The sequence below is a fragment of the Adiantum capillus-veneris genome, chromosome 7, assembly GCF_014529385.1.
Source record: "Adiantum capillus-veneris isolate H3 chromosome 7, ASM1452938v2, whole genome shotgun sequence".
NCBI lineage: Eukaryota > Viridiplantae > Streptophyta > Polypodiopsida > Polypodiales > Pteridaceae > Adiantum > Adiantum capillus-veneris.
The window spans coordinates 154,589,247-154,607,911 of NC_140937.1; the positions used below are offsets into that span (position 1 = coordinate 154,589,247).

At 44.5% G+C, this 18,665-nt stretch overlaps 1 protein-coding gene across 6 annotated transcripts in view; it reads right to left on the minus strand.

The window, feature by feature from the left end:
• Positions 1-18,665, minus strand: part of LOC147454863 (DEAD-box ATP-dependent RNA helicase 17-like) — a 130,367-nt gene that overhangs the window by 87,922 nt on the left and 23,780 nt on the right. For all 6 annotated transcript variants that reach the window (XM_086516675.1, XM_086516677.1, XM_086516676.1 and 3 more), the window contains 4 exons: positions 13,241-13,349; positions 12,467-12,819; positions 12,284-12,357; positions 11,892-12,196 (listed from right to left, as the gene is read on the minus strand). In XM_086516675.1, coding sequence (XP_086372801.1) covers positions 11,892-12,196; positions 12,284-12,357; positions 12,467-12,819; positions 13,241-13,349 — 841 coding nt within the window. The remainder of the gene's footprint in view (positions 1-11,891; positions 12,197-12,283; positions 12,358-12,466; positions 12,820-13,240; positions 13,350-18,665) is intronic.

Here is an 18,665-nt window from a genome sequence, read left to right on the forward strand (position 1 = left end):
TGCAATGTGCGCTTAGTGGCTATAGAATTCCGGGCGACGATTAAGCATGAGGAGGCTGAACGATAAAGCCGACCCCTAGAGGATGCCATCCAAAAGTGCAAAGAGGAAATGACGGAGACCATTACCAAAATGAACCCAATCTATTGGGCACAATAAAAATGCTCGAAGGAAGCGTTTTGATCCAAGAAAGCAAGATAAATGCACTGGAAGATCGGGTGACGACTCACGATGAAAAGATTGCGTCACTCAAGCAGGATCTCGCCGAAGCACGATCAAGAAACACACTGGAAGAGGGCGAATTGCAACCCTCAGTAATCGAAGAAATCAACACGATCAAGGAGCAAGTACGGGCCATCAAAGAGGGAGAAGAGCAACACAAAGAGATGACGACTTCTTGGGTAGATGTTCTTACAAAAACTCAACAGAAGGCGGGTGAGGCCGAGAAATCGATCGAGGTTACCAACAAAGGAAAAGGCAAGGAGATAACGCCCACATCCACACCCACTATCATTAATCTGACACTAGAGGAGGAGCAAAGAAGACGTGTGCGCGCTTTACATGTGAGAATTTGTGGTCTTAAAGTCAAAGACAATGTGGACGAGGAGGTAAAAGAACTCATAGCCTTGATGGGGGTTCCTGATCTGACGCACACAAGAGCTTGAAGAGTGGGCAACATAAAGAAAAATGGAAGCAGTGGGGAAACCTCAAAAGAAAGGGCACTCATCCTCCATTTTCCTCCATGGAAGCGAAGAAGTCCTTCTTGAAGAAACGGCCAACTCTTAAAGAGACGGGCATCTTTCTCGGGGATGATCTTACCCTCTCGCAGATCGCTCATATGCAGGAGGTAATATCGGAGATTAGAGCGGCAAGGGGAAAAGGCAAGATTGCTTTTTACCGAGATGGAAGAGTGGTAATACTAGAGCGCTGCTTCACGTGACAGTGCGAGACTTATGGGACCACACTCAAAATGGCTGCCTGGAATTGTAATGGATCTATGCGTCTTGATGTGGGTGCTTTTGAGGATAGTTTTACTGGAAGAGACATCATCTTCTACTCTGAGACGCATCAGGCCCTTGGGCAATCCCTGCCTCACATCAGTGGATACAGATGGGAGACAGCTTAGAGACAGGAGTTGCGATCAGAGCACAGAGGACGGGGCTCAGGGGGAGTAGCAGTGTTATTTAGAGAGGATCTGCAGCCAATGATACATATAGCCCGCAAGGATGAGTAGGCTAGGTACATGTGGGTGAGATTGAAAGCAGAGACAGGTAGATATCTTTACATCGCTATTTGCTACTTTCCCCCAAGTACGTCAATCTATGCATCACCCAGAGGACAGTCCCCCTTTTCTATTTTGGATGATGACATATGGGAGTTCTCTAGAGATGGTGACATTATAATTCTAGGGGACTTCAATGCTAGGATTGCCCATCACCAGACAGTGTTCTATGATACTTCAGAGGAGATGCTAAGGGAGCTAGATGTTGTTGAGACGGGCTTGTCCAGACTATCGCAGGAAGTGGAATATACTGAGTATGGGCGGCGCCTCATAGATATGGGCACTGCACATGGACTGGCCATCCTGAGGGAATATGTTGTCACCAGCGTGTGACTACTATCTATCCTTTTTGTTGATTTCTTTCTTATTATCTATTTACTTTCACTTTTTGGAAACACCCCTCGGGAAATCTAACTGCCCTGCATTGCATAGCTAGTGTGGAACTGTCCAGAGGGAGTCCAGGCCTAAGGGCAAGAGAGCACTAAGGTTGGACAAGGACTATGGTTAGCCAAGTGGGGTCATTGACTAGCCAAAGTGGAATCCTTTGCTACAGAGGCTACATTTCAGTTCTGGATGTGGCCGCAGTGTACAAAGAGGGTCGGATGACCTAGAAAGATACCATGGCAGCATCTCCTAAAATTTAGGGAACTGCTATTTTGGGACCTGAAAATGTGTTGACGTCATTACCTCCGGAATGACAAGGGGAACATTTTCTGCCGTGAAGTCAACTGGGCAACCGGTTGGGATATTTTTAGGCGGCAATCCCGAAACGGGAAAATGCTTGTAAATGTGCCAAGTGGCACATTCTGGTGCACTTGCCTCATGCAACAAGAAGTGGCGCTGAATTTGAAGAGAGGAGAGCCTCATTTTCAGATTTGTCACAGCTTAAGAGCTATGGAGTGCTTGCTTTCCCTCCTATGTACAGTGCGGTGCCAGGAGTGATGCCCTGCACGCTATGCACTGCCCTCTCTCTCCCCTTTGGCAGTATGTTATGCCCCTCTAGTGGGCTTTTCAATTGACCAATGTACAGTTGTGTGGGTTCATGCGCGATTGCTGAGGCAAGAGCCTCTTGCACAGGTACTGGATTAGCTAGCTGCTAATTCCCCCGCAGGTACAGGTGAATTCGGAGAGGTTTCACGCCAGAAATCTCGTCCGATTCAAAGGGCAAGTAGCCCTACAGGTGCGGGAGCTCGAGGACTTGCTACGGATGCGACCGGCACGCAAAACGGAGCCCGAAACAGTGAATTACAGCCTGCTGTGTATTTTTGCAGGTTTAGGGTTTTGGACCTAAACGGACCCTAATACCCCCAGGAGGTTCGGGGACGCAAGGGGACCGCTGTACAGGTGATCTTGCGCATTTTCAGGGCTGAAAACAGAGAATTCAGCGTGCTGCAGATTCTCGCCAGGTTTTGCAAAGTGCCCGTATGCGTCGGGAAAGTCGGTCAATGCGTGGGAATACTGACTGTGAAGGGTTCTAGTACAGTTATGCTGCCGAAATCGCGCTGGAACAGTGGAAATTCAGCCGAGTTTGTGCGGGGCAACTTGTAGGAACCACAGCGTTTATCCCCTCTTTTGAACAATAAAGAAATACCGAAAGGGGCGCCTAAGTTAGGGGCCAATCTGGTGTCGGTCTTCTCATACAGGTGCATTCTAGCATCTGTATCCCATTCCCCTCTCTTGTGTCACTATAGCGCACGTATAATAGACGACTAATAATGGGTGAAAGCTAAATCAAGGTTTGAAGTAAAGTCTACCGCCCTTTTTGGATTGAACAGGCCGGTTTCATGGTTCCATCGACGGGATTAAATCACTTTTTCCCATAGAAGTGAGCCTTGGTCAGTTTTGGGCTTGAAGACAAAGGGAATTGCAATTATGGCTGACAGACCAGATGATGTGACTGAAGAGGTTTCCTCTTCACAGGGTCAACAGACACATGAAGTGGGTGAGTCCTTAAGACCACCACAGACAGATGATGATATATTCAGGACCCAGTTGGCTACTGCTGTGGCTATGTTTACACAAGTAATGCAGAACCCGAGGTTTTTAGCCTTTCTGCAACCTCCTGTTCCGTCTCAGCAAGTTGGGTCACTGGATCATATTCAAGTTGGGTCACTGGATCATATTCAAAAGCCAATTAAGGCTCGAGCACAGGTGATTCATACCACACAGTCAATGGAAACACCTGTACACTTGATGGAGAACATGCAGTCTCCACAACCTATACCTAAGGTGCAAGAACAGGTGGCTGAAATGCCAGTTTTTCAAGCTGTACCAATTCAGCCCGCCACCTTTCAGCAGCCTATAGCTCGTTCTAATGTGCAGGGAAGCAACTTACAGGCTATGCAACAAGTCTTCCCACCACCTTCAGTACACCCTTGCTATTTTGGAGGTGGATCGGTATTCCAGAGCATGGCTGGTCATGCACCTGGAATCAGTTTTACACGCCAGGAACAGTGTTTGGCGGTGCTCAAACGATGATGCCTAACCCCATGTACAGTGTCATGGGTATGCAACCAGGGTTTCAGAGCACTCAGGGCCAATTTGGGATGCCACAGGCAAATTTTGGTATGGCTGGAATTACAAATCAGCAGCCAAATATAGCATTTCCAAGTCAAGTTAATAGCGGCCAAGGAACACATATGAACCCTAATAGTGTTCCCATGTTTCAGTCACTTCCATACGACAATCTAACGCCGCTGGAGAGGCCAACTCCGTACAAAGAAGCTGGCAAAGGTTTGTCATTCACGACCTTTACAGGGTTTGATGACAGGAAGAAGGCTCTCTCATTCCTCCAACAGTTTGACAAGGCCTATGCAGGGGGAAACTTTACAGAGGCTTCAAAGGTCCGCAAGGCAGCCACTTTCTTGACAGGGAATGCGGGACAATGGTGGACAACTTTATTGCTTCAAGGGCAAGCCCCGTCCACATGGATTTATTTCAAGCAGATTTTTGCAGCAGCATGGTTATCTGATGACTTTGAAGCAGATGTCATGACAGAATGGCACCAACTAAATGCTGCCACTTGCAGAAATCTGGATGATTACAATCGGAAGTTTTGGAAAGCTCTACTTCCAGTAACATCCTATAGGTTTGTGCCATTGATAGAACAGATTGAAAAATACTGTTGTGGCCTACCTAAAGGATTGAGAAAGTACTGTACGAAGACAAAAGTCACTACTTTGACGCAGCTCATCGAGGTAGCAAACACTGGCAATGGTTTGCTCAAGGGAGAAGATTGTGAATTTAACACTGGCGTCAAGGCAGGATCAGGCAAGAAAAATTCAGCCAAGAAGCACGTTCCCAATGAGGCTCCTAAAGGGACTCAGGAGTCAGCCAACGCAGGGAAAGACAAAGCTACGGCTGAATCAGAAAAAGGACCAGCCAAGAAATGGAAAAGACGTTTTCCTCGCAAGTCAGAAGAGCAAAAGAAGGTCCTGAGGACAGAGAACAAATGCTTTATATGTGAGCAGCCTGGCCACATTGCTTACAATTGTCCTACAAAGAAAAGGCCAGCTGATTCTGATGACAAGGAAGACAAGAAAGGAAAGAAGCCCATGGCTGGTCTAGTGCCAGATATGGTGGGCGACAAGCCAAAGTCAGATGCAAGTGAGCTTTGCAGAGCATGGGGAAAGGTCAGGGATCAAACAGTGCTTATCTTCTTTGATCCAGGTGCCAAAGCCAACTTCATTTCCCCAGAATTGGCTTCAAAGTTGGGAATCAGACCTGAAGAGATGGGGTATACAGCAGAGGCAGGTTTGGCATGTCCTGGCCATACAGAAGCTGTGACACCCATCATTGGAAAGTTGCGTCTACATATCCAGTCCTATGTGGATGCTAAAGAATTTTACATCATGCCACTGGACGGATGTGATGTGTTGTTAGGTATTCCTTGGTTGTTTCGTGTACAGGGAATCATGGATGCCTACAACAAAAAGATCACTGTACAGAGCAGGGGAAAGACTCACATTCTGGATGTAAAGCTTAAAGGGGAGTCTATTCCTACTGTATCAGCTTCTGCTATTACTTCTGTAATGAAAAAGCATCTTTCTGCGTACTTGGTTTTTGCACGTGAAGTGTCAGATTGTGATGAATCAAATCTATCTGTGCTAGATAAAAAAAGGTCAATGTTTTTACAACAGTATAGTGACTGTTTTTCTGATTCATTACCGTCTCAATTACCGCCAGAGAGACCCGAGGACCATGCGATAGATTTGGTGCCAGGCAGTAGCCCACCAAATAAGCCTCCATACAGGGTTAGTGCGGCTCAGCAGAAAGAGATAATGGGCCAAGTACAGGAGCTGTTAGAAAAGGGGCTGATTCAGCCCAGTTCATCTCCATTCTGTTCTCCAGTGTTGTTGGTGCAGAAAAAGGATGGCTCATGACGTATGTGCATCGACTACCGTGCACTGAACAAGAATACCATCAAGAATAGGTTCCCTATACCTAGAATTGATGATATTATGGACAAATTTGAAGGAGCAGCAATGTTTAGCAGGATAGATCTTAAAGACGGGTTCATGATGATGCATGGCAGATTGTGTGTCACAAAGCCATTGCGACGCAAAGTTATGGAAGAGAGTCATGTCCCACCGTATGCAGGGCATCGTGGTATCGATGCTACAGTTAAAGCGGTTGAGACATTCTTCTATTGGCCTACATTGAGAAGGGATGTGGATGCCTTTGTGCGAGAATGCCTAATATGCCAAAAGGTCAAGTTTGACAGGGAAAAGGCACTAGGGTTATTGCAACCACTACCTATTCCAGATAAACCATGGGAAAGTATCGCTATGGATTTTATCTTTGATCTTCCGAGAACGCAGACAAGAATCGATGGTATTTGGACCATTATTTGCAGATTCAGCAAACAGGCTCATTTTATTCCTGTCAGGAAGAAGATAAAGCCAGATCAGATGGCACGCTTGTTTATGAGCAATATTTTCAAGTATCATGGCATGCCACAGTCGATTGTTAGCGACCGTGATCCACGCATGACAAGTTTGTTCTAGAGAGGCTTGTTTGAGAATATGGGCACCACGCTCAAATTCTCTTCGTCATTTCATCCTCAAACAGATGGGCAGTCAGAAGAGGCAAATTCTACTGTCCTAGATCTGCTGAAGTGCTATGTGTCAGAGCATAAAGGAAAGTGGGAGCAGTATTTGCCATTGGTGGAGTATGCATACAATAATACAGTGCATTGATCAACTGGCAAGGCACCCTTTGAGATAGTTGAAGGTGGCAAGAAAGTTCCTCCCATACAGCATACAAAGGACAAGATATTTGAAGCAGATAAGTATGTTTAGGACATGGATGAAATGTACAAGAAGGTCAAAGTGGCCTTAGAAAGGACTCAGGCAAAGCAAAAGAAAGCAGCTGATCGTCACCGTCGTGAAGTGGTATATTCACTTGGTGATTGGGTGCTTTTACGCTTTGAAAAGGCAAGGTTAAAGAAGATGAAGGGCAAGGAAAGACTGTTTCCAAAGCTCAGCATGCGTTACTATGGGCCTTTTCAAGTATGCGACATAATCAGTGATGTTGCATATAGGCTGAAATTGCCTGACAGTTGGAAGATTCACAATGCGTTTCATGTGAGTCTTCTCAGACCCTATGTGGGTGATGTGCCAGCTGAAGATCAGCCGGAAGTCGAGGAACTTGACGAGATCTTGGTCCCGGAACAGATTTTGGCACACAAAGAAAGGAAAGTGAAAGGCAAGGTTGCTAGGCGTTACTTGGTAAAAGTCAGAAAGTAAAGTGAAAGGCAAGGTTGCTATCCACCAATGGATGCTAAGTGGATGGAAGAAGGTGAACTTGCAGAGTCACCAACTATGTTATCACTTTACCTGAAAGCCTTCGATTTGCAACCTACCTTGACCCCTTGAGTTTCAAAGCTACATGGATTGTCAGTGTGACAATGGCTTCTGAAACAAAGTGAGCTCCAATCAAATACCTGTTACATGAATGTTAGAGCTGTACAAATTGTCAGTTTGGCAATTGCTCTTATGGAATGTCCAAAAGTTTGGTTAGTGCTATAGAAGTGAGTATTTCTTGTCAGTTTGTCAAGGATACAGTGATTGCTTCTATTGAAGAGTACATGTGTAACTGCATTCTTAAACTGTCGATTTGGGTATGCTCGAAAGTGTTACGGGATCCAACGTGTACTATAAGACAGTGGCAAAATGTGCAGCTACCATTTTGTCATTGGAAAATTAGTGACTCAAAGCAATGGCAGAGTGCGAAGCTACCACTGTGTCATTGGGACAGGGTTCACACGCAGGCAATACATGAGTCGACGAGGTGTTGAATACACCAAGGTTGACAATGAGCATGTATGTGTCGTATATGTGTCGACAGATGTTGAATACATCAGTGTTGACAGTGAGCATGTACGACATAGATGCAAACGAGGACGTTTGAGATTTCAAGAGGGGGGTATGTCACCAGCGTGTGACTACTATCTATCCTTTTTGTTGATTTCTTTCTTATTATCTATTTACTTTCACTTTTTGGAAACACCCCTCGGGAAATCTAACTGCCCTGCATTGCATAGCTAGTGTGGAACTGTCCAGAGGGAGTCCAGGCCTAAGGGCAAGAGAGCACTAAGGTTGGACAAGGACTATGGTTAGCCAAGTGGGGTCATTGACTAGCCAAAGTGGAATCCTTTGCTACAGAGGCTACATTTCAGTTCTGGATGTGGCCGCAGTGTACAAAGAGGGTCGGATGACCTAGAAAGATACAATGGCAGCATCTCCTAAAATTTAGGGAACTGCTATTTTGTAACATGAAAATGTGTTCGCGTCATTATCTCCGGAATGACAAGGGGAACATTTTATTACTCTGCCGTGAAGTCAACTGGGCAACCGATCGGGAGATTTTTAGGTGGCAACCCCGAAACGGGAAATAGCCTGTAAATGTGCCAAGTGGCACATTTCTGTGCACTTTCCTCATGCAGGAAGAAGTGGGCCCTGATTTTAGGAGAAGGGAGGCTCATTTTCAGTTTCTGTCACTGGTTGAGAGCTATGGAGTGCTTCCTTTCCCTCTTATGTACAGTGCGGTGCCAGGAGTGATGCCCTGCACGCTACGCACTGCTCTCTCTCTCCCCTATGGCAGTATGTTATGCCCCTCTAGTGGGCTTTTCAATTGACCAATGTATAGTTGTGTGGGTTCATGCGCGATTGCCGAGGCAAGAGCCTCTTGCACAAGTACTGGATTAGCTAGCTGCTAATTCCCCCGCAGGTACAGGTGAATTCGGAGAGGTTTCACGCCAGAAATCTCGTCCGATTCAAAGGGCAAGTAGCCCTACAGGTGCGGGAGCTCGAGGACTTGCTACGGATGCGACCGGCACGCAAAACGGAGCCCGAAACAGTGAATTACAGCCTGCTGTGTATTTTTGCAGGTTTAGGGTTTTGGCCCTAAACGGACCGTAATACCCCCAGGAGGTTCGGGGACGCAAGGGGACCGCTGTACAGGTGATCTGGCGCATTTTCAGGGCTGAAAACAGAGAATTCAGCGTGCTGCAGATTCTCGCCAGGTTTTGCAAAGTGCCCGTATGCGTCGGGAAAGTCGGTCAATGCGTGGGAATACTGACTGTGAAGGGTTCTAGTACAGTTATGCTGCCGAAATCGCGCTGGAACAGTGGAAATTCAGCCGAGTTTGTGCGGGGCAACTTGTAGGAACCACAGCGTTTATTCCCTCTTTTGAACAATAAAGAAATACCGAAAGGGGCGCCTAAGTTAGGGGCCAATCTGGTGTCGGTCTTCTCATACAGGTGCATTCTAGCATCTGTATCCCATTCCCCTCTCTTGTGTCACTATAGCGCAGGTATAATAGACGACTAATAATGGGTGAAAGCTAAATCATGGTTTGAAGTAAAGTCTACCGCCCTTTTTGGATTGAACAGGCCGGTTTCAATCTACACCGGTTCACTCCACTATTGGGGTGAAGCAGGGTTGCCCGCTCTCTCCTACTCTATTCGGTATGTATGTAGATGAGGTTTCTGACTACATTGAGAGCGATGGTGATAGAGGTGCACAGCTGGCAGGGACATGGATTCCACTTTTGTTATATGATGATCATATTGTGTTGATCTCCGAATCTCTCGAGGGGATGCAACGTCACTTGGATGCTTTGCATAGGTTTTCCCATGAAAGTGGTTTGTCTGTCAGCCTTGGAAAAACCAAGGATATGGTGTTTAATACCACCCCACAGTGGATCAGGAGGTCAGCACCTACATTCACACATGGCCAGGAGACTGTGGAGTACACAGATGCTTACACCTACCTTAGAGTGGTTTTTAGCCGACCGGCATTCTCACTCAGGAGAGCAGCAGAGACCAGATTGACTAGAGCCCGTGCAGCATTGAGTAGATTGGAGAGGATGTGGTCACAAGTTCAGTTTCAGGAGCCTCGGACGAAGCTCTGGCTCTTTGACACCTTGGTGGCTTCTGCATTGCTCTACGGAGCTGAGATATGGGGACCTTCATTGGATAATCACGGGGGGTCGGGTCACACTGATGGATGGGGGAGCATGGAGAAACCTCTCGTCTCTATGATCTCGCGGCTCATTAGAGCCAAGGCATCACTACCACATGCCATTATCCGAGCAGAGCTAGCGGCCCCCCATTAGTGGTTGAGGCGCTCACCATATGAGTCTCCTTCATACACCGCATGTGGGAACTTCCTAGAGACAGATATGCTCGCATTGCATTTGAGTCCTCTCGACAGTTAGCCATGCAAGGAGATACAGCATGCTGGTATGGAGAGATGACATCATGGTTTCAGGCGCATGGGTTCAGCATAGACAGGTTGCCACCCTTCCAGTACTCATTGGATGCACCATCTCTCACTCTTACACAGTCCGAGATCACCAAGCTCATCCGCCAAGAACTGACCCAGCTAGACACCGGGAGGACATGGATACAGCCGGCACAGGAGCTAGGCACGAAGATGGCTTTCTACAGAGAGCCTCTTCTCCAGCTTACGGAGGATGGTTTTCTGACGAGACCCAGATACATGGACACCCACTTGTCTCATGGGATACGATGTGCTATTGGCCAGTTACGCACATCTTCTCACCAACTGCGGATTGAGACTGGGAGACAACGGAGTACCACAGCAGAGGCCAGGACTTGCCCCTTGTGTGACATGGAGCCTGAGACAGAGTTGCACTACACATGCCGCTGCCCCGTCTACTACGAGATACAAGGCCGCTTCCATTGCTTGTTCAGAGAGGGTTTTGGACCACTCTCGAGAGTCATGGGATATGAGGATTAGAGATGCTTGGGTTTGTTCTTGCTCGAGCTGCGCAGACACAGAGATAGCCTGATGAGTGGAGAGGCTAGCCAGTCTGAGAGACGGATCACACATTTCTTTAGAGCAGACATTGGACAGCCGCAGGAGCTACTACCACAGCAGAGCTCACTTTCGTCTCACACAAGAGGCACACTGATCGACCGAGCGAGTGAGCAAGTGAGCGAGGGAAATCCAGGCACCCACGACTACGAGGACTACACAGCATCGACGGAGGCTTCATCAGAAGATTCAGAGCACTCTGGCCAGGCATGCACGACGCCCAGTGTGACCACTGACCATGGAGGAGATTGATGAGATCCGCCAACGCCCAATGCTAGATCTCCTGTGATTGTCTACTTACCTTGCTCATTGATTTGTAAAAGCTTGAGAAATGGATGTGATGACAAGTGAATCAAACCCTAGCTTGGGATTATAGACATTCTGCTTAGGATCTACTACAGAATAAACTCCACTATTGGTTAAAGATGCCTCTGCAATTGTAACCGGCTTGGCCACCCAAGACGGTAATTTTCAACAAAGCACAAACAGAATTGAAAGAAGTTAAAACAGTTAACGGAAAACAACAAGAGAAGTCGACACGAAGCGACGAAGTTCCTCTTCCAAATGCACTAGTCCCAAAGTCTAGCACCCTTTCGATACTTCTTCCTATATTGATAATCACAGAGTACAACTGTCAGAGGAGCTTGATTGCATCCTTATAAAGAGCCGAGTGAAAGGCATGAGGTCCACGGCCAGCTGCCCATTTTGCTTAGTTCACATCGACCAATCTAGGATCCCATATTGTTCTTGTTATGTTGTTAGTTTTGTTACTCTGACGTTGTATCAGATCCACCACAATGTAACTTTCTAGTCTCATAGGTCAGTTAGGGCTTTTGAAGACGTTAATATAATATTTGAACTTGTTGAGCCTTCATACAACTTCAAACTAATAAACAAATATCCACGGGGGGGTGCTGACAGTGGCAGTTTAGGGCCATTGAAATCTCTTATGCAAAAGCATCCCGCAGCCCAATCCATAAACTTATCTCTTTCTACGTTCACTATTATTTCAGTTCAGATTGTTCAGTTGTTAAGCATAAAGGTAATCATTGCCAATTCTGGTCATTTACAGGCATATTCTCTTGATCATTAGTCCGAAGTGGTTACAAGTATCTTCAGTTGCAATTGATACACAAATCCTGTGAAGCCTGACAAACTTGATTTAAATCTCCACGTACAAGAAAGTCAAAGGTACTACATGCAAGCAAGGTAACCATGCTTCCACTTTTTAGCTCAAATAAGAGCCCAATCAGCGATTTTGCCTGTACCTGTGAACATATGCGTTGGCATCTCCAGGGGGGTCATACTGTAATATATGTGTGACCTTTGGAATATCCAGACCCCTTGCAGCTACGTCTGTACAGAGCAGAAGGGCTGAATTCTCTTTGTTGAATTCAAGAAACGTTTCTGTTCGCTCTTGTTGCGACATGTTGCCATGCAAACGAAAACACTTGCCATTGATTAGGCCCCTGTCGTGACCTTGTTCCTCTCTTGGAGAAAAACTCCAAAAGAAATCAGTTAAAAGAGCATAGTGAAAGTCCACTGAATCACAAGTAGAAAGGAATACAACTACCTGAACAAGAAACGTTAAAACTTGTTCAAAAAAAATCCATAAATGCATATAACGTTTTGGTGCTCTTATCGGTTAGGAGAAAGAAACCTTATGACCGCTAGACCTGTCCAGCCACGTGTGTAAAACAACCAGCAGAGTCACCAACCGCAAATTGCATGGTACTGCAACCAAAATCAACACAAAATGAAATCCTCACGAACAAGAGATACACACCAAAAACTCCCGTTTTAATTACATATGACATCAACACAAACTTTGAGAGCTCTCCACCTAATACAAAATTTTGGGCAAGCTGCACTGGCATGCTATATTCCAAGGGATTCCTTCCAGCATTACACTTTGAAGAGTCATTCAAATTAGCAGAAATTTTCTCTACTCTGGAAGATGCACTGGCACTTGGCTCTTCTTCATGCTGTAGAGGTTCTGAAAAGCCAATTCTTGCTGGGTTTTGCAAGCTTAACGATGCAAGCTCCATCACTTCATCACCCAATGTGGCAGATAGCAGTAAATGTTGTCGGACAATGCCTCGACTGTTTGACTGGTTTTTTGAACTGACATGTTGCAGGGAGTCTACGAACAATAAGATACTTTTTATATCTTTTCCAAAGCCAAGATCTAGGAGCCTGCAACATAGAGAAATGAAACAAAAGCAATTATCAACCATATTGAATGTAAAACTACAAAAAAATTAACTGCGTAATACCATTTGAGCATCTCTAAAATACACTAAATGAAAAGGGTGTCATTCAACGGAGCTCACACTATGCAACATTAATTTAGAAGCTCTTCACAATTCTAGTTCTGTTCAGAGTGTAAAACATGGTAGGTAAAGTGATTGAAAAAGAGTGCCTCCATGAGATTCTTATAGTATAAAGTAGCACATGCTGGCAATCCAATGCTACATGACCATACACACAAAGTTCAAGACATGCACACGAGCATAACATTGCATATGCCGGTCAATTACATCAGTATGTTGTAAATGCCTCTGTCTGTCAAAACCCAGAAGCGCGCACAAATAATTATTACTATGTCATTGTTTACCTGTCAGCTTCATCAAACACAATCCACTGCAGATTTTTATAGCAGAAGGATGATGTATTCTGCAAGTGATCCAGTAAACGCCCAGGAGTGGCAACCAAGATTGTGATACCTGAAGATGAAAGGTGCACATAATGAGACTAAGATGCTGGGTATTACAATACAAGTCCCTGAAAAATCATATTCTTAAGTTCGTATCCAACATCAAAACCAAAGCTTTATTTCTGTACTGCGATTACAAAGAATTTTTTATTAGTTGGAAGATTCAGATAACAAAGATGCTTCAAGTGATATCCATGCAGATTTCATAGACCTTGCAGTAATCTTTGCAATTAGTGACTCTTGGACAACAAAGTCGAGACACTTAAGATAGTATCTCTTTCAAACATTATGTGGTAAGAGTCTCTCATGGACAAGTAAGATTCCCAATGGAGTAACAAGTTTCAACATCTTCGACTTTGTGGTGACAAATATTTCCTTGGGCCCAATCGCACCAGCCATAGAAATAAAATGTTATATTAACGTCTTCAAAAAGGCCAAAATGTTCTATGAGACCAAAAAGTTACAATTGGTGAATCTGATACCATGTCTAAATACGGAAATGACAAAGTTACAAAGTTACAAAGAACTAACACTAAAACACTAAGGAAAAAGGCAATTGGGGGGGGGGGGGGGGGGGGGGGGGGGGGGGGGGTTCAGACGAAATCTCTCATCGGTCACTGTCGGATCTCATCGACCTCCTCCATGGTCAGAACTCTGGTTGGGCGTCTTGCATGTCGAGCTAAAGCGATTTGTATCTTCTGTTGCAGCCTTTGTAACATTTAATGGCCTAAAAACTTGTGTGTAGCGGAAATTAGCATGAACATAGTGGGCATTTCATTAGGATAGATTCCTAATGAGAATTACAAGAGTGCTTGGGTGGAGAGAGCAACAAAAAGCATAACACCTAGTTAGATAGCATGAACAATACTTTCAAAAGAGAGAGAAATTAAGCTATTGACAACAGTTGAGGACCGGATTTTCATGGAGCCGGTCCCCCCTTCAAAAGGCTTTGTATTATGGTTTCTCCCATCAAGAGAGACATTCTCCAATACAATTCTTTGTGTTCCTTCAAGACTAGCTAGTACAATGAAGATGCACGAAGCAAAACACTTATCAAACACAACATCAATTATCCCCGGTCTCAGACCCAAGACCTCACACACCTTCGAAGATGGTGAGAGCTAGCAGGGTATGAGAGTAGATTGAGAGGAAGTAGGAGTATTCTTACGAGAAAGATGTACATCTCCTCACATAATCACTCATATTAGCATAGCTTAGCTTACTAATTAGCATGGTAGAGGAGATGAGCATGCATTGAAGCTTGGCTCTTGGTTGGATTTGCATCACAAAGCCAAGAGTTGTTGGTGTAGGCCTCCCTTCTCACAAGCTTGGAGTAGGTGGTAAGCTTTCCATTAAAGCTTGAGAAGGAGAGAGAGTCTTCTTTACTTCACACATGAGATTGTGTGAGTGTGTGTGTGATAATGCCTTGCAAAAATCAGCCCCCTCTCTCTTGGGCGACCCCTCTTGCTATTTGCTCTTGCTACCCTCTCATTGGACCTCCCTAGGGCTAGCCAATGACAATTAAGCAGCATAAGTGATAGCCTTCTGACATGTGTCCCCTTTCCCCTTTTGTGAGAGCTTTAGGTAATTTAATAATTCAACTAAACTCTCATTGGACCCCTTTGCCTCCTGGCCAATAGGAATCAGGCAAGCCATTGGACTGTTGAATGCTCATTGGACCCCTTGGGAGAATGTCCAATAGTCTTGTAGAGGACTTTATTCTCATTGGTTCTTTTATTAAGAGTTTTTAAATTAATTAAACTAGATTTACTCTAGCCTAATTCTCATTGGTCCACCTCCAAGGTCATCCAATAGGAATTGGGTACACCTTGTGGGCATTTGGCCTAGGGAGCTGACATGTGTCCCTCATTCCCTTTGTGTAAAAGGAGCTTGTGTGTGTTGTGTGTGGCTTTCTCTCTCATCCCCTACAAGCAAGGCTCGCCCCCTCCTAAGTAGGGATTTGTAAAGACTTTTTTGACACACACAAAGCATCCAATTCCCCATGGTTGACCTTTGGACACAACCTTTGAATTTTGGAACCTTAGCATTTTGGAAGTCTTAATGAGCTGAACCTTAGGGTCTATTTAGCCCATTGTTGCACATGGCTCTTTTGCACATGGCCCCCCCTTTGGATCCCTATTTTCCCTCCTTTGGATCCCTACTGTGGCCGATCTGCTAGCTTAACCAATATTCTAGCTTTTTCTACCCTGGCACTTCCCCATATTAAATGATCAGTTTAACTTGAGAAAATCAATTAGGAGAATTAGATATTGATTATTATGACATTACCTCTCTCTTGAAATCATAGTCGTCCTCGACTATGGTAGAGAAGATAAAGCATATTCATGAGTCCTTTTCTTAGCGAGTAGAGGATCCCTATGTTACCCTACGACATCATTCCACAATGGATGACTAGTCCATTTGGTGCTTGAGAGCCTGCGGCTGTCGCAAGCATGTCTGCACATTAGTCCTATTAATCTTCCATAGTAGAGTGACAAGCTCTACTTGGTGTTTGGGAGACGTCGTCTCCGCAAACTTGATCTAAGCATACATACTACTTTATTTTTGTGCACAAGAAAGAAAAGAGAGTCTTATAAGACAAAAACTTTATTCATTTTTAACATTTTGTACATTTGCTTGCTGTTGGGAAGCATTGTAAGCATTGACAAGGTTTAGGTTATCCTTTAATTGTATGCCTTGCATCCATCTAGCATCTTCAAAAGGATAATTCTTAAACTTAATAAGATATCGTCGGATAGTCTAACCCCCTCTTAGTACCTTGTCTTCATGTCGGAGGATGGACTCGGACTGCAGCACCTCCTGTTGGTCCTCGATCTCCAGTGAGTCTTCAGTAGTTGGTTCTTGAGGTGGCTCTCCTTTGTAAGGCTTTAATAGGCTCACATGGAAAGCATTGTGTATGAGCCAATGATTGGGCAACTTGAGTTGATAGGCCATCTCATTGATTTGCATAAGAATCTGGAAGGGACCATAGTACCTTTTTGCTAGTTTAGCATAGTACTTTTGGTGTCCCGTAGGATTCTTGCCCGTCGTCTGCCTTAATCGAGCCTTGGGAAACTTCAACAAGACCCAATCATTTTCTTGAAAGGCTTGGGTTCTCCTGTGCTTGTAAGCAGCAGCCTTTTGCCTTTGTTGTGAGATAGAGATAGCATCCTTAATCTTTTGAAAAGATTCTTGTAGGTCCCGGCTATACTCATATGCAACGAAGATCTTCCCATGTACCTTAAGTAGCAAGGGACATTTTGATCTTCCCTCAATTACCTCGAAAGGTGCTTTTCCCGTGGAAGTATGTACAGTGTTATTGTAAGCATACTCCACTAAGGGTAAGTACTTCTCCCATTGGGATCTTTGATCTACTTCCGTTACATAGGCTTTTAGTAGATCGAGAATTGTTAGGTTAGCTATTTCACTTTGGCCATCCGTTTGTGGATGATAGGCCGAAGAGAAGTTTAGCCTTGTCCCTAAATTCTCAAAGAGACCCTTCCAGAAATTACTGGTCATTTTAGGATCTCTATCCGACACTATGGTCATTGGCAAGCCATGGTACTTGAAAATTTGTGAAATGAAGAGGGTCGCCATTTGGTGGGCTTTGATAGTCTTTTTGACAGGTATAAAATGAGCTTGTTTACTGAACCTGTCTACTATCGTCCATATTCCCGTATTCCCAGGGATAGACTTAGGCAATCCAAAGATAAAATCCATGGATATACTCTCCCATGGTGAATTAGGGATTGGCAAGGGTTGAAGCAATCCCAGTTGCTTCCCTCTATCAAATTTTGTCTTTTGGCATACCACACATTTAGAAACTTACTCTTGTATGTTCACTTTCATGGTAAGCCAATAGAAATATGTTTCAATTCCCTTTAAGGTAGATTGAATCCCTCTATGCCCCGCATAAGGAGGAGCATGAGATTCATACATTACTTTCTCACGTAGTGAGTTAGTAACGCATAGTCTATTGCCATAGAGAAGATAACCATCTTGTAAAGTAAATGGTTCTTCTTTCTTCCCTAATGCAAGGGCTGAAATTACATCTCTAAAATCGGGATCAATAGCATACTCATCTATCATTGAAGATAGATCATTGTGAGTTGCTATGGAAACCGTATTCACTCTCGGCCGTCTTGAGAGTGCATCAGCTACTTGATTATGCTTGCCAGTAATGTGAGCAATATGAAAATGAAATTGCGAAAGGAAATTTGCCCACCTCATTTGTTTGTCGGAGAGCTTGGTCTACGTCATGAAGTACTTAAGACTTTGGTGATCCGTTCGCAGAATGAAAGAAGTCCCCAATAAATAGTGCTTCCATGAGTCTAAGGCATGTAGAACTGCAAGGAGTTCCTTTTCATATATACCTAGAGCTTGCTCAACAGGGTCGAGCCTTCGACTTTCATAGCCTATGGCGTGTCCTTCTTGGAGCAAAACAGCTCCAAGGCAATCACCACAAGCATCACATCGGACCTCAAATGGTTTTGAGAGATCCGGTAGTGTAAGCACAGGTTGAGAGATAAGCTTTTCTTTAAGCTTTTCGAAAGCATTGTTCTCCTTAGCAGACCATGTATACCTAACGCTTTTTTTTGTTAGGTCATGTAATGGTCCCGCAATTTGTGAGAACTTTTCTATGAAGAGTCTATAGTATGCACACATACCTATAAAGCTTCTTAGTTCATGAAGATTCCTTGGTTTAGGCCATCCTTTTATTACCTATAACTTTGATGGATCCATTTGGATGCCATCTTGAGAGATAATTTGACCTAAATATTGAATCTCTTGCAAGAAAAATTCACTTTTCTTTCGATTAACATAAAGTTTATTCTCTCTTAAAACTTGAAATATTACCCGGAGGTGTTGCTCGTGTTCGTCTAATGAATTAGAGTAGATGATAATATCATCAAAGAACACTCCAGTGAAGGTTCAATGAGGCCTAAACAGCTTCTCCATCAAGCGGTTGAATGTGGCCGGTGCATTGGTCAAGCCAAAAGGTATGACAATGTATTCGTAAAGACCAAATGTGGTGCGAAATGCGGTCTTTACAATGTCTTGATCAACTATCCTTATTTGATGATAGCCACTTTTTAGGTCAATCCTACTGAAGTAGGTCGATCCTTGTAGCTTATCAAATAGGTCTTCTACCCGTGGAACGGGAAACCTATTCTTGATAGTGATCCTATTTAGTGCTCTATAGTCGACACACATACGATATGTGCCGTCTTTCTTTTGCACTAATAGCACAGGTGAGCAAAATGGAGATGCTACGCCTAACCATGCCCTTCTCAACTAACTCATGCACTTGCCGCATAATCTCCTC